At 38.2% G+C, this 15,411-nt stretch overlaps 1 protein-coding gene across 9 annotated transcripts in view; it reads right to left on the bottom strand.

Moving 5' to 3' along the window:
• RALYL (RALY RNA binding protein like) overlaps positions 1 to 15,411 on the bottom strand; it is a 711,785-nt gene that overhangs the window by 48,532 nt on the left and 647,842 nt on the right. For all 9 annotated transcript variants that reach the window (XM_063079136.1, XM_063079135.1, XM_063079134.1 and 6 more), the window contains one exon: positions 1,171 to 1,284. In XM_063079136.1, the coding sequence (XP_062935206.1) occupies positions 1,171 to 1,284 (114 nt within the window). The remainder of the gene's footprint in view (positions 1 to 1,170; positions 1,285 to 15,411) is intronic.

The following is a 15,411-nucleotide window of genomic DNA, read 5'->3' as shown; positions in this document are numbered from 1 at the left end:
TCTCATCAGTTGGGAGTGACCCAGGTAGCCTCACTTCAGTGAAATTCTGGGACCAGACCTTGGGGAGAACCTGAGACAGGGACTATCAATTGGTAAGAGCACTGGGTTTCATCATAAAGCCTGGGTTTGAGATTCAGACCTAGGTCTATGACAAACTAGGTACGTGGCTATATAAAAATCAATTTACTTTCCTCAGTCTTTGTTTTCTCATCTGTGAAATGAGAAGATTGGATTTACTAATGGCTTTCAAAACTGTATTGTTTATTTATTTATTTATTTTTAGAAGTGATACTCAGCAAATTAAGTCTTATGTTGAATCTTAATATATTAAACAGGTACAGGTCAGAGCAAGGGCTGGTCAGAGCAAGGGCTGAGTTTGGAGGAGGCATGAGTTTATCTGTCTACCTGCTGGGTCTCCTCCAAACCCCCATCTCATTCCCAAGGATGCCTCGGAGACATCTAAGGCTGCGCAGAACACAATTTTCAAACTTAGACTAGCTCTAAGTTTATTCTAGTACTCATATTTTGTGATTTAAAAAATATCAGTAGCCACATGGAAAAAGCATTAGAATTGTATTAGAATGAAGTTAGAATCAGCACTGATAGTTCAAAGGAGAGAAGCCATCAAGTTGTAAAGGATATAATGAAATAATTTGACCTGTAGATGGCCAGCAATACGCTGTTGGTATTGAGGTTTGGAAAATAGGGTACTGAAGTTTTTGCAGGGTGGCAGTGAGGGCAGGAGTTAGGCTTTTAAGAATGATTTTAGAAACCTATTAAATTTTGCTGCAGTTAACTTAATGCAATATGAATATTATTTTTTATTTTAGCCTGATAGCATAATTATATTAATTGATTTTATTTTCTTAAAAGTTACTTGATATTGATAATATAAACTTTAAATTGTGATTCAACTGTTACTGATTATTCCATCAAAACACTTTTCCTTTTTATTTTAGTATAAATATTAGAAAAATTGTTTCATGTTCTCTAAAGGTAAAGAAATCATATTTCATCATTGTAACTCTTGGCTTAAAGACTTTTATTCGTGTATCTGTGTTAAACTCTGTTAAACTCAGCCTGTTTTTCCCTGGCCCTGCACTGTCTGTGATTGACGGTGTTTCATTGGTTTAATTCCAACCTGTCTGGCCACAGATCCTTTTCACTTACCTGCCTCTGCCTTCTGCTGCTTCTCAATCTTCTCCAGGCGCCCTAGCAAGGAGTCAATTTTAGTTTTGATCTGGGTTAGTTCTTTCTTGATTGTCTGTAGCTCATCTGATTTCACTGGAAGGAGGAAAGGGGAAAGAAAAGAACAGAACATCAAATGCACCATGACACACGTAGCATGCAACTCACAGACACTCCATGTTTTCTCAGGACAGTGTCAAATCACATAGGATACTTTTCAATTTTATCAGCTTATTACTTCTAGTGATCCTGGAATACTGGATGACTTTGCCAATTACAAACAGGGATTCTTAGTGACATGAGCATTTGGTACTAAATCTTTTGACCAAAGGTTACACAAAGGGACAATGGAATCTAGAAATATTTTATAAAATAACAAAATGATGCTAAATTCAGTTTTGGTAAATAGTAGAGCAAATCTGCAATGTAAAATGATCATGATAGGCATCTTAATAGTACTTTGAGGCATTATGTTGTAATAGATGTTTCAGCAGTCAGTGATATTTGTAATCCAGCACCTTAGGGATCGATTAAAACCAGGCTATAACATTTATCCTCTAAAGAAAATGTCTTGTTACTTTCCCTACTCTTTCTAAACAATGAGGCAATGGGTTGTGTATGCCCTCTTTAAGCCCTTGGACTTGATGGGAAGAAAGTCACTGAAGTTCCTATTGATACTTTCTACAGTAGTGGTTCCCACTCTAGAGTTTTGGAGTTTAGTATGGCTTCAAAGAAAAAAAATTGAGGAGTAACATGAGATTGGCAACTTTTCATTTTGCCATGTATGGATGTTAAAAACAACAGCAACAAACATTTCACCATCAACTATAATAATTATTTTATAAAGAAAAGGGCCTAAAAAAGGACAATCTCATATTTAACGGACAATTCTTTAAATGAAATATGCCTGTATTTATGAAAAATTCTCTGTGCTGTCCCTATTTTATTTTTTTTAAGACCATTGAAAATTTTGTCATGAATTCACAACAATCAGAGATTGAAGATTTTAAAGCTATTACTATGTAACAGCTACACCTGCTTCTGAGATTTCGTTAGGTGAATTTTTAGGTATCCATGCCTCATTTGAGAGCTGTGCTTCAAGACTGGAGGCCCATTTCTTGAATCCAGATTATTTCTATTCTTTGTCATTTTTCCTTCAAGTTTATAATGATCTCAGATCAGACATTCCCCAGAAATTTCTGAAGAAATTAGAGTGTTTAGCTTGATTCTTTAGTTTTCAGGAATTTTTGAAAAAATAATAAAAACAAAATGTAATTAATGTTTGCCTGAAACAGAGCTACTTGTCAATTAAGATATATTACATATATATGATATATTTGTCATATACATTAAGTCTCAAAGGAAAGACAGATTGTTTTCCAATATAAAAATGAGAAAACATTTTTCATTAAAAACCAGATTTTTTAAAAAAGCAGATTTTTATTTATAATGCAAAGTAGTTTGCAAAATAAAGACAGCGAGAAGCAGGGCCCCTCTGTAGTATTCCTACTATGACGTGCCAAGCTGAAACTGGAACATGGTTTAAAATAGGAATTACTCAAGACATCAAAGTGCCATTGTTGAATTGCAGCTAAACTTGAAAAACATCATCTCTCACAATCGCAAATTGATTCTGCTTTGAAGAATGATACTCATTCCCTTTGATGGAAGCATATATGTAGTTTTACTTAAACCTATCAAATTTAATAGAAAGTATTTTCTCTTATAACATTAGATTTCATTGTAGGAGAAATGAGACTGTGGCATAGAATATATTCCTTAACAAGTGGCACCACTCCTTGGCCCAGGAATGCAGTTATCTAATTTTAATTTATGTATTTCTTTCAAAAAACATAAACCAATAAGCCATCAACACCCCACTTCATAGAAAACATATTAGAAAACAACTAGAAATCTGGACTCACCTATTAGAAAGTTAGTGTCCAGGGAACCAAGGTTTCCTTTAAGTCTAGACTCGTGCCTAACTCTGTAGAACCACCTTTTAAGATCAGAGGTAGATTATGCTAAAATTTGGGTCTAATTAGTTAGTGTTATTCAATCTTAGATGCAACAAGGAAATCTGGGGAGGTTCTGTTAGTCCTTTCCTGGCCCTCACTGGGAAATGTTGAAATGAGCCTCTAGTTCTGTGCGAGTTGCTTGGCTCCTCTCCTAGAATGCAGAGCATCAAATACTCATCAAGGTCCTTCAAAGCAGGCCTTAGAAATAGTCTCCGCTGCCTTCCTAGCAATTGTGGAAGTTGTTTCCTTATTGCATTTCAATGCCTCAGTGCTGTCCTTGGAGGAATGCCTGTCCCTTCTCTGGTCTAATTGGCTGTAGTCCTCTTTCTACTTTTCTTCAGTTGGAGTCTCTGTCTACAGATGGGGTATGTTTTTGTGCTATTACACTTGGTTTAAGGTGAAATTCCTGGCATGAGCCACCTTTATTTGCAATGTGCGGCTCTAACTCCTCTCTGCTTACATTTTCTACCATTTTTTCCCCCTCCTGTTAACAATTTCTCTATTACAAAATAGATTACATTAAACCCCTGTCTGTTTTACATTTATGCCATCAAAATAAATATGTATTTTACAACTATAGATTTCTAAACTTAGAATTTTACAAGGCTTTGAAACTTGGCTTTCTGGTAGTTTTCCAAAAAATAAAAGTTAGTTTGGAATTAAGGAGAGCCTTAGGCCCAAAGCATCCCTGACCATTTTCATTGCACTTTTAATTGGGCTTCTGCCTTCGGTTTGCCCAGCCTCTAGCATAGTGCCCTCAAAGTAATATTTATAAGTCATAAGTCTTTTTTTACTGAAGACTTCCAGAATGTCCCCATTTTCTATAGAAAAAAGACCAGAAACACACACACATGAACTTTAAACTGGTATTCAGGATCTGCTCAAAGTGTATTTCCAGTTGTGTATTTCATTTCTTTTCAAAGTGAATTCTTCATTAGAACAGACCAGCTTAGTGCTTAATCAAATGATGTATCGAACCAAATAGGCTCTAGTTCACATCTGTGTTCCTTGCAGAAAGTCACTTGTAATCACTAAGGTTCAGTTAGGTTTCTCCATCTCTGTAACTTCCATCCTCTACCTTAGAGGATTATTATAAGAATTTAATAAAATAATTAAGATAAACCACTTAGTGCCATGCCCAGAACATCATCAGACCCAATAAATGATAGAAGCAGAAACTATAATTATTTATATTATTATTATTTTTTGTTATTTGTATTATTATGTAAACATGCCAATCCCAGCAAAGACTTTCTCTCCTCAAACATGCCTATCAAAGTCTTACCCACTTTTAGAGTTTAGTTTAAGTCTTACCTCTCCTATGAATTCTTCTTTGACTAACCCACTGAAGGGTGCATCTCTCACCTGTAATCTATTTAACGGCATCCCACATTTACTGCTAGACACATACTGTTTGTTGGCTTTTCTTTTGTATGTCTACTTTTCATATTAAATTTAAGTTCCTTGAGTGAAGACCTTCTGATTAGGCGTTCAAAAATTTCAGCACTTACGCTTTAAAATATTTTCTATATGTTTTAATAAGCTCCTTCTCCTCTTATTAACTAATGAGGTCTTGATGCTTACCATGAGGTCCTGGGCTTGAAGTCTGACATCTTTTTTTTTATAATTTTTTTTTTCTTTTTTTTCTTTTTTTTTTAAATTTTATTTTGTCGATATACATTGTAGCTGATTAATGCTCCCCATCACCAAAACCTCCCTCCCTTCTCCCTCCCCCCCTCCCCCCCAACAATGTCCTCTCTGTTTGCTTGTTGTATCAACTTCAAATAATTGTGGTTGTTATATCTTCTTCCCTCCCCCCCGCCGATTTGTGTGTGTGTGTGTGTGTATGTGTGTGTGTGAATTTATATATTAATGTTTAGCTCCCTCCAATAAGTGAGAACATGTGGTATTTCTCTTTCTGTGCCTGACTTGTTTCACTTAATATAATTCTCTCAAGGTCCATCCATGTTGTTGCAAATGGCAGTATTTCATTCGTTTTTATAGCTGAGTAGTATTCCATTGAGTAGATGTACCACATTTTCCGTATCCACTCATCTGATGATGGGCATTTGGGCTGGTTCCAACTCTTGGCTATTGTAAAGAGTGCTGCGATGAACATTGGGGAACAGGTATACCTTCGACTTGATGATTTCCATTCCTCTGGGTATATTCCCAACAGTGGGATGGCTGGGTCGTATGGTAGATCTATTTGCAATTGTTTAAGGAACCTCCATACCATTTTCCATAGAGGCTGCACCATTTTGCAGTCCCACCAACAATGTATGAGAGTTCCTTTTTCTCCGCAGCCTCGCCAGCATTTATCGTTCATAGTCTTTTGGATTTTAGCCATCCTAACTGGGGTTAGATGGTATCTCAATGTGGTTTTGATTTGCATTTCCCGGATGCTGAGTGATGTTGAGCATTTTTTCATATGTCTGTTGGCCATTTGGATATCTTCCTTAGAGAAATGCCTACTTAGCTCTTTTGCCCATTTTTTAATTGGGTTGCTTGTTTTCTTCTTGTAAAGTTGTTTGAGTTCCTTATATATTCTGGATATTAATCCTTTGTCAGATGTATATTTTGCAAATATTTTCTCCCACTCTGTTGGTTGTCTTTTAACTCTGTTAATTGTTTCTTTTGCTGTGCAGAAGCTTTTTATTTTGATATAATCCCATTTGTTTATTTTTCCTTTGGTTGCCCATGCTTTTGGGGTCGTATTCATGAAGTCTGTGCCCAGTCCTATTTCCTGAAGTGTTTCTCCTATGTTTTCTTTAAGAAGTTTTATTGTCTCAGGGTGTATATTTAAATCCTTAATCCATTTTGAGTTGATTTTAGTATACGGTGAGAGGTATGGATCTAGTTTCATTCTCCTGCATATCGATATCCAGTTATCCCAGCACCACTTGCTGAAGAGGCAGTCCCTTCCCCAGTGAATAGGCTTGGTGCCTTTGTCAAAGATCAGATGGCAGTAAGTGTGTGGGTTGATTTCTGGATTCTCTATTCTATTCCATTGGTCAGTGTGTCTGTTTTTATGCCAGTACCATACTGTTTTGGTTATTATAGCTTTGTAGTATAGCTTAAAGTCAGGTAGTGTTATGCCTCCAGCTTTATCTTTTTTGCTCAGCATTGCTTTGGCTATTCGTGGTCTTTTATTGTTCCATATAAATGTCTGAATAGCTTTTTCCATTTCTGAGAAAAATGTCTTTGGAATTTTGATGGGGATTGCATTGAATTTGTATATCACTTTGGGTAGTATGGACATTTTCACTATGTTGATTCTTCCAATCCAAGAGCATGGAATATCTTTCCATCTTCTTGTATCCTCTCTAATTTCTCTCAGCAGTGGTTTGTAGTTCTCATTATAGAGATTTTTCACCTCCTTGGTTAACTCAATTCCTAAGTATTTTATTTTTTTGGTGGCTATTGTAAATGGGCAGGCTTTCTTGATTTCTCCTTCTGCATGTTCACTATTGGAGAAAAGAAATGCTACTGATTTTTGTGTGTTGATTTTGTATCCTGCTACTGTGCTGAAATCATTTATCAATTCCAACAGTTTTTTTGTAGAGGTTTTAGGCTGTTCGATATATAGGATCATGTCATCTGCAAACAGGGACAGTTTGACTTCATCTTTTCCAATCTGGATGCCCTTTATTTCCTTCTCTTCTCTGATTGCTCTGGCTAGTACTTCCAACACTATGTTGAATAGGAGTGGTGAGAGTGGGCATCCTTGTCTAGTGCCTGTTCTTAAAGGAAAAGCTTTCAGCTTTTCCCCATTCAGGATGATATTGGCAGTGGGTTTGTCATATATGGCTTTAATTATGTTGAGATACTTTCCCTCTATACCTAACTTATAGAGGGTCTTTGTCATGAATGAGTGCTGAACTTTATCAAATGCTTTTTCAGCATCTATAGAGATGATCATATGGTCCTTGTGTTTGAGTTTATTAATATGGTGTATCACATTTATTGATTTGCGTATGTTGAACCAACCTTGCATCCCTGGGATGAATCCCACTTGATCGTGATGAATAATTTTTCGTATGTGTTGCTGTATTCTGTTTGCTAGTATTTTAGTGAGGATTTTTGCATCTATATTCATCAAGGATATCGGCCTGTAGTTTTCTTTTTTGGTTATATCTTTACCTGGTTTTGGTATCAGGATGATGTTTGCTTCATAGAATGAGTTTGGGAGATTTGCGTCCGTTTCAATCTTTTGGAATAGTTTGTAAAGAATCGGTGTCAATTCCTCTTTGAATGTTTGGTAAAATTCTGCTGTGAATCCATCTGGTCCTGGGCTTTTCTTTGTTGGGAGCCTTCTGATAACAGCTTCAATCTCCTTTATTGTTATTGGTCTGTTCAAATTTTCTACGTCTTCACGGTTCAGTTTTGGGAGCTTGTGTGTGTCCAGAAATTTATCCATTTCCTCCAGATTTTCAAATTTGTTGGCGTATAGTTGTTTAGTCTCGAATGATTCCTTGTATTTCAGATGAATCAGTTGTAATTTCGCCTTTTTCATTTCTAATTTTTGTTATTTGAGTCTTCTCTCTTCTTTTTTTTGTTAGCCATGCTAATGGTTTGTCAATTTTATTTATCTTTTCAAAAACCCAACTCTTTGATTCGTTGATCTTTTGAATTGTTTTTTGGTTTTCAATTTCATTCAGTTCTGCTCTGATCTTAATGATTTCTTTCCGTCTGCTAACTTTAGGATTGGATTGTTCTTGTTTTTCTAGTTCTTTAAGGTGAAGTGTTAGGTTGTTCACTTGCCATCTTTCCATTCTTCTGAAGTGAGCATTTAATGCAATAAATTTTCCCCTCAATACTGCTTTTGCAGTATCCCACAGGTTTTGGTATGATGTATCATTGTTTTCATTAGTTTCAATAAACTTTTTGATTTCCTGCTTGATTTCTTCTTGGACCCATATGTCATTAAGTAGAATGCTGTTTAATTTCCATGTGTTTGTATAGTTTCCAGAGTTTTGTTTGTTATTAATTGCTAGTTTTAATCCATTGTGGTCTGAGAAGATACATGGGATAATTCCAATTTTTTTGAATTTATTGAGACTTGATTTGTGACCTAATATGTGATCTATCCTGGAGAATGATCCATGTGCTGATGAGAAGAATGAATATTCTGAGGTTGTTGGGTGGAATGTTCTGTAGATATCTGCCAATTCCAATTGGTCTAGAGTCTTGTTTAGATCTTGTGTTTCTCTACTGATTCTTTGCCTAGATGATCTGTCTAATATTGACAGTGGAGTGTTCAGGTCCCCTGCTATTATGGTATTAGTGTCTATTTCCTTCTTTAGGTCTAATAGAGTTTGTTTTATAAATCTGGCTGCTCCAACATTGGGTGCGTACATATTTATGATTGTTATGTCTTCTTGATGGATCAGTCCTTTTATCATTAAGTAGTGTCCCTCATTGTCTCTTTTTATGGTTTTTAGTTTAATGTCTATTTTGTCAGATATAAGAATAGCCACTCCAGCTCGTTTTTCTTTTCTGTTTGCATGGTAAATCTTTTTCCATCCTTTCACTCTTAGTCTGTGTGAATCTTTATGGGTGAGGTGGGTCTCTTGTAGGCAGCATATAGTTGGGTCCTGCTTTTTGATCCAGTCAGCCAGTCTGTGTCTTTTAATTGGGGAATTTAAGCCTTTAACATTAAGAGTTGTTATTGAAAGGTGTTGATTTATTCCTAGCATTTTATTGGTTGTTTGGTTGTCTTAGGTGTCTTTTGTTCCTTGCTTTCTGATTTACTGTTTGGTTTCTTTGTTTGTTGGTTCCTTAGGTTGTAGATAGTGTTTTTGTTAGCTTGTTTTCTCTTCATGAATGCCATTTTTATTGTACTAGTGGGTTTAGATTTTTCTTGGGTTTTTATGGCAGTGGTAGTTATTTTTCAGGAACCAAACCCAGTACTCCCTTGAGGATTTCTTGTAAGGGTGGTCTTGTGGTAGTGAACTCCCGCAGTTTTTGTTTGTCTGAGAAATATACTATTTGCCCCTCATTTCGGAAGGATAGCCTTGCCGGGTAGAGTATTCTTGGCTGGCAATCTTTGTCTTTTAGTATTTTGAAAATATCATCCCATTCCTTTCTAGCTTTTAGGGTTTGTGATGAAAAGTCTGATGTTAACCTGATTGGGGCTCCCTTATAGGTGATTTGACGCTTCTCTCTTGCAGCTTTTAAGATTCTCTCTTTGTCTCTGAGTTTTGCCAATTTGGAGATCGTTGAGCTTCCAGGATCTGAAGATTTGTGATTTTTCCTATACCTGGGAAGTTTTCTGCCACTATTTTGTTGAATATGTTTTCAATGGAATCTCCATTTTCCTCCCCTTCTGGAATACCCATGACTCGGATATTTGAGCGCTTGAGGTTGTCTGATAGCTCTCTCAGATTTTCTTCCATGTCCTTGATTCTTTTTTCTTTCTTTTTGTCTGCTTGTGTTATTTCAAACAGCCCATCTTCAAGTTCAGAGGTTCTCTCTTCAACTTCGACAAGCCTGCTGGTTAAACTCTCCGTTGTGTTTTTTATTTCGCTGAATAACTTCTTCAGTTCAGCAAGTTCTGCTACATTTTTTTTCAGGACATCGATTTCCTTGTATATTTCCTCTTTCAGATCCTGTATACTTTTCCTCATTTCATCATGATGTCTAGCTGAGTTTTCTTGTATCTCATTCAGTTTCCTTAGAATTATCACTCGAAATTCCTTGTCAGTTATTTCAAGGGCTTCTTGTTCTATAGGATCTAGAGTATGAGATTTATTAACTTTTGGTGGTGTACTTTCTTGATTTTTTGTATTTCTGGTGTCTTTTTTTTGGTGTTTATTCATTGTGGCAGGGGGTTTCACAGTCCACCGGTTTGAGACTAATGACTAACTAGGATGTTGCTGTGGTTGCCAATTTGGTATGGCTCCCGCCGTGACTGCTCAGTTGGCCTCTAGTGTCTTGTGTGTGTGGTTGCCTCGGGTCTTGGGCTTCTCCGGGGATCCACCTTTCTGGTCAGCTTGTACTCTGCTGGGCTGGTGGATCACGTACCACAGGGTGTGTGATCTCTGTTGAGCTTTCACTTTCTGTACAGGACTTCTCCCCGTTCCGTGTGCTCTGGCCCAGGCTGTTAGATCGTGCAGTCGCGACCCCACCGGGTGTGTGGTTTCTGTCGAGTCTCCGCCTCCCTGGCCGCACGTCTCCCCCATCTGTGCACACTGTGCTGGGCTGGGGTGTGTCTTCTGTACCCCTCGTCTATCAGCTGGGCCTTCAAGACCCTGCTCAGCACCGCCTCTCCCAGGAAGTCTACCAGGTTTCTGCTAGGCACAGACGACCGGTCTCTCTGGGTGCCTTTGTAGCACTGTGTAGATCTTTCTCGGGTCTTGTTCACCTTTGTATCCCCCTGGTATAAACCGAGTCTAGTGCCCGCCTGCAGCCTGCTCTCCGGCAGGTTCAAGCGGACCTGGGAACTCTCCTGCCACACTATTTCCAACCAGAAATTCGTTAGGCTTTTTTCCAAACTGGTGGTCGCAGAGATGTTATCTGCCTCCCAGTAACAGGAAGTTTACCAGGGCCGGAGTCCAGGGTGTGGTGGAGTGACAGTCGGCCCGCCAGTACTTTCTAGCCCTCCCAACACTGGTCGGGACGCCCCACACCCCCAGCCCCGCCAGAGAACCGCGGAGGGAGTGGGAGAGGAGGCCGGCCCGGCAGGGTCCGGAAAGCCCCGCGCCAGGCCAAGCAAATGGGCTCAGTGATGGCCGAGCAGGGCGGAGCTGCCCGCACCTGGGAAAATGGAGGCAGCACTGGGGCAGTGAGTGGCCTGGTGGTGCAGGCAGGAGCCGCGTGGGCATCCACCCCCCGAACAGAGCTGTGCCAGGGATCACTCACAGTGCTGTGCCAGGTCGGGCGCTCGCTCTGTCTCTGGTTTGTTGCCTTCCGTGTTCTCGGCGCTGCCGCCTCGGGCTGTTCAGTCGCGGCGCGGCTCGGGCGCTCCCAGGAATCTTCTTTAATGCCGGCCTGAAACCTCGAATCCTGAATAGGGCAGCTGGCCGCCTTCAGTGCGGCCCCAGCCTCCGGGATCCTGGCTGCATCCACAGCAGCCCTGGCGCGGTGTTCCCTGTTTCAAGACTCGCTTTTGCAGCTAAGAATCAGTTCTTTTCCTGCTCCACACTTCAAAGCTATTGCCTGTAAATGAGGCAGCCTCTCCTGCCGGGGGCAAAGTGGCGTTGAGCCCCCACGACCGGCCAGCAGCAGCAGTCCTCCCTTAAGAGATGGCCAGAGGAAGGTCCACAAGTTTCCCGGCTGCCTGAGGCCCAGTGGCCACCTTTTCCACCTAAGCTACTCCGCGCCAGCCGCCGCAGCCGCCGCCATCTTGAAACTCCTCTGAAGTCTGACATCTTTTACTTAAAATTATATTAGCAGGTTTAAGAAGAGATGCTAAATCAGATTTACTATCTAATGAAAACTTTGTCTTCTCATCATGACCATATCCCTGAAAAATTATTTAGGGTCCTAATTAATAAATTATTCAAATTTCTGATGATACAACATTTTAAAAAAAGGAATTTTAGACAGTTGTCTGAAGCAGAACATATTAAGGGATTTACCACATCACAGGGTCTTTAGAAACATACTCTCTCGAATGGAGAAAGTCCATACAATTCTCTCCTCTTCTCTTCTCTTTCTTTTCTTTCTTTCTTTTTTTTTTCATTATTAATAGAACTTAGTTCAGTGTCTTGAACACAGAAAGCAACTAACAAATACCAGAACATTTGCAGGCATGCATATGTGTAGGTATGGTCACCCCATGCCAATTTTAACCAGAGTAACACATTTTATTGAAAGTGTGTGTTTGCACCAGATGCTAAAGTCACAAGACACTCCTTCTAGGAGTTGACTGACTAGTAGGGAGATAGATAAGCAAACAGGAGGTGCAAAAATAAAATTAGCATGGAACTATGCCTTTACTTTATCAGAAGCACTATGATGTAAGAAAAGAACACATGCCTTTGCAAACCACTCTTTGGCATTTTTTTGTCGATTTTACCCTGAGTCCTCTAAAATCCGTAATCTCCATCTTTAAAGATACAGTGCATAGAATATAACGCTTTTATTTTTATAGAGAGTATTAAATAGTGAGAGTTGGGAATATTTTTTTTCTAAGAATAATATTGAATACTTTTAATCAACTTGCTATTACACAGTTGTTATGGTAGAAGCCCACTGGTTTAGACAAGCTAGGGGCTGGGGAAAATTAGACCTAATTTCTGAAGATCACAAATTGTATAATTTAAAAATGATGAATTTGAGAATTTGACATTTCTCTACTTCTCAGTTAGCTCCAAACTATGTTCCCTTGCCTCATCTTCTCCTGGTCTTTCCAATTATCTTAGGCTCTGGTCACAACTGTTCATCATTCCTTGAATGTCTCAGATGATTTCTGACATCACACCTTGTTGGTCTTCCCTGCATGCTCATCTTCTCCTCATGGTAAATATCATCTAATACTTAAATATTGAGCTCAGATGTTGCCTACATTGTCAAGTCATCTTCCACCCTTGATCCCCTCCTTTAACAACTCATCCTCCTCTCACCATACTTCTTTTAGATGATGCTTTGAGTTTTCATTTCTTTAAATGTGTCTCTCCCTGACAAGATTGGGAACTGCTCTCATTTTTTAACTCAAGTGTCTAACATATTTGCTCAACAATATTTATGCAGACCCACTGTTGCTAACTTCCTCCCCAGAAGCTGTGGATACAGTACGGGACAAGAGGGATAAAATTCCCTGCAATTATGAAATTCTGATCTAACGATGGAAGAAGATAATAAACAAATATATACACTTTATATAAAAATAATGCAGACGAGAGGTTAGGGAAGACCTGGATTAAGAATGAGATTGGCCATTTCATAAAGGATAGTCAGGGAAAGCTTCAGTGATAAGGCAAATTTGAGCTAAAGTCTTAATAAGGGGAGGAAGCAAGCCATGGGGATATGTGGGGGTGGCAGGATGGAAGAATATATGAGGCAGAAGAACAGTACATACAAAGGCTTTGGACGGGAGTGTACTTGGAGTGTTTTAGGCAAAGAAGCCAGTATGGCTTGTGTGGAATGAGCAAGTGGGAGGAGAATACAGGGTGTTAGTAGGTAAGGTGGGGAGTGGAAAAAGGAGGGAAAAGATATGAAGAAGATTATATAGAGTCTTTTGGGCAAAAGTAAGCACTTTAGGTTTTACTCTGAGTGATATAAGGGGCAACTATGATATTTGAAGAGCATTGTTATGACTTTGTACTGTGAAAAGACTACAAGGTGGCAAGGGTAGAATCAGTGAGATTAGTATGGAGACTGTGGAAATAATTCAAGGGAGAGATGATGGTAGATTGAACTGGACCAAGATATTAGCAGTTGGGTGGTTAGAAGTAGATGGATTCTGCATATATTTAAAGATTAAAGAGACAAGATTTGTGGATGGATTGGAAATAGAGTGTAGGTGAAAGAGGGTAGTCAAAGAGAACTCCAGGGTTTTTGGCCTGAGTAATTGGAATTGCCATTTGCTAAAACAGGGAAGACTGTCAGAGGTTCAGGTTGTAGGAGGAGGATCAGAAGTTTTGTTAATTTTGAGTTGCTATTGTATTCCAAATATGAGTGAAAAGTATGCAGTAGGATATATGAGTATAAAGTTTATGGGAGAGATCTGATGTAGAAAAATAAATTTGAGAGTCGCTAGTTAGAGATGACATTTTAAGATAATGTACAGGATGAGTCTGTCTTAGTAGTTGAGTGTACATCTATTTCAGGTGTTTTAGAAGATATCAGCAAGTATTACTATCTTCAAAGAAAAAATGTCTTTCACTCTTTCTCTAAGTAGATTCTACAACAAAAAACTTTACAAAAATTATAGATAAAATCAAATATACTGTCAGAAGAAAAAATTTTGGTTGTCCTGTTGAATATAACTTACTTTTTAATGGGTAATTATAGGGCTTGAATTTACAATTATTAAACATGATCAGCAAAGTGATAAATGAAAAAAATATATAGCAAAGTTCCTAGGATAATTTACTTTAGCTTGTTTTTAAGCAAGAATGACACCAGAGAAAATAGGACTAAGGTTGCATCATACAGATAATCTTAAATATTTTTCCTAAACTATCACTGTAGTATTTCTGTTAGGAAAAAAAAAGTCATATTAAATCATTTCAGACCTGCTTTCTCTAAAGAGTTCATTGATCTGGCGATAAATGTTATTACATTCTGACACAGTCAACAAAGTGATGATTGTGCCTTTTGCTGCAACATGAGATATAATCCAAAAAGGAAATTAGGCACACGGGATGATACCATCTGCCTATTTCAAAAAATGTGTGCATCTCTGATTTATGTGGTGAAAAATATTTCAATTTATTTTAATCACCTTTGGGTCAAGTCTATTCAGGGACAAATAAAGAATCTTCAGCTAACTGTCTAGATCAGTGGTTAACAAAGGGTGATTTTTCCCTACAGGGGACATTTTGCAATATCTTGAGACATTTTTGTTTTTTATGACTGAGAGGGGTTAATGCTACTGGCATTTAGTAGGCATTTGGTCTTCTAACCATCCTACAATGCAGAGGATAGCCTCCCACATCCCACTAAAGAATCATCTGACTCAAAATGTCAATAGTGCCAAATCTTAGAAAACCTGGTCTAGATAACTACCCACCCTCCCTCACCAACATTAAGCTTCTTATCAACTATTTAGAAAATTTTTAAATGTTTGTAATCATGTGGACTTCAACAGTAATTCACATTAGTTTATGTTACTCTCTGTATTTATTTTCCCCAGCCTTTGATACATTATTTAAGTATCAAAAATAAAGGAATAAATATAATTTGCATAAAATTTAGTTTATTAATCACTTCTATATACACCGTATCATTAGTAAGAAACCTGAGACACTGATTTACATGACTTTCCCAAAGTAACATTATCTGCACAAGTAGAGTTCAGGTTCAAACCTAGATCCTCTGACTATGAACTCTACAGTCATTATTGTGCCATGCAGCTTCAGTTGATGTGAAAAAATATCTTCGGTTTTAGTTTTTTCCTTCACTGTGAAGTAAGGAATCACAGTATTTAATTCAGTCACATCCAGAAAAAAATAAGGACCACTGATTTCTGTAATGTAGATTTCAAGAAATCTTTATCACTATCACTTTATCTGCTTCTGCTTCTGTCTGTTTCTTC

The sequence above is a fragment of the Cynocephalus volans genome, chromosome 15 (genome assembly GCF_027409185.1).
Source record: "Cynocephalus volans isolate mCynVol1 chromosome 15, mCynVol1.pri, whole genome shotgun sequence".
In the NCBI taxonomy this organism is placed as follows: Eukaryota; Metazoa; Chordata; class Mammalia; order Dermoptera; family Cynocephalidae; genus Cynocephalus; species Cynocephalus volans.
The sequence above is the reverse complement of the archived record's forward strand: the minus strand, read 5'-3'. Positions and strand labels throughout refer to the sequence as shown.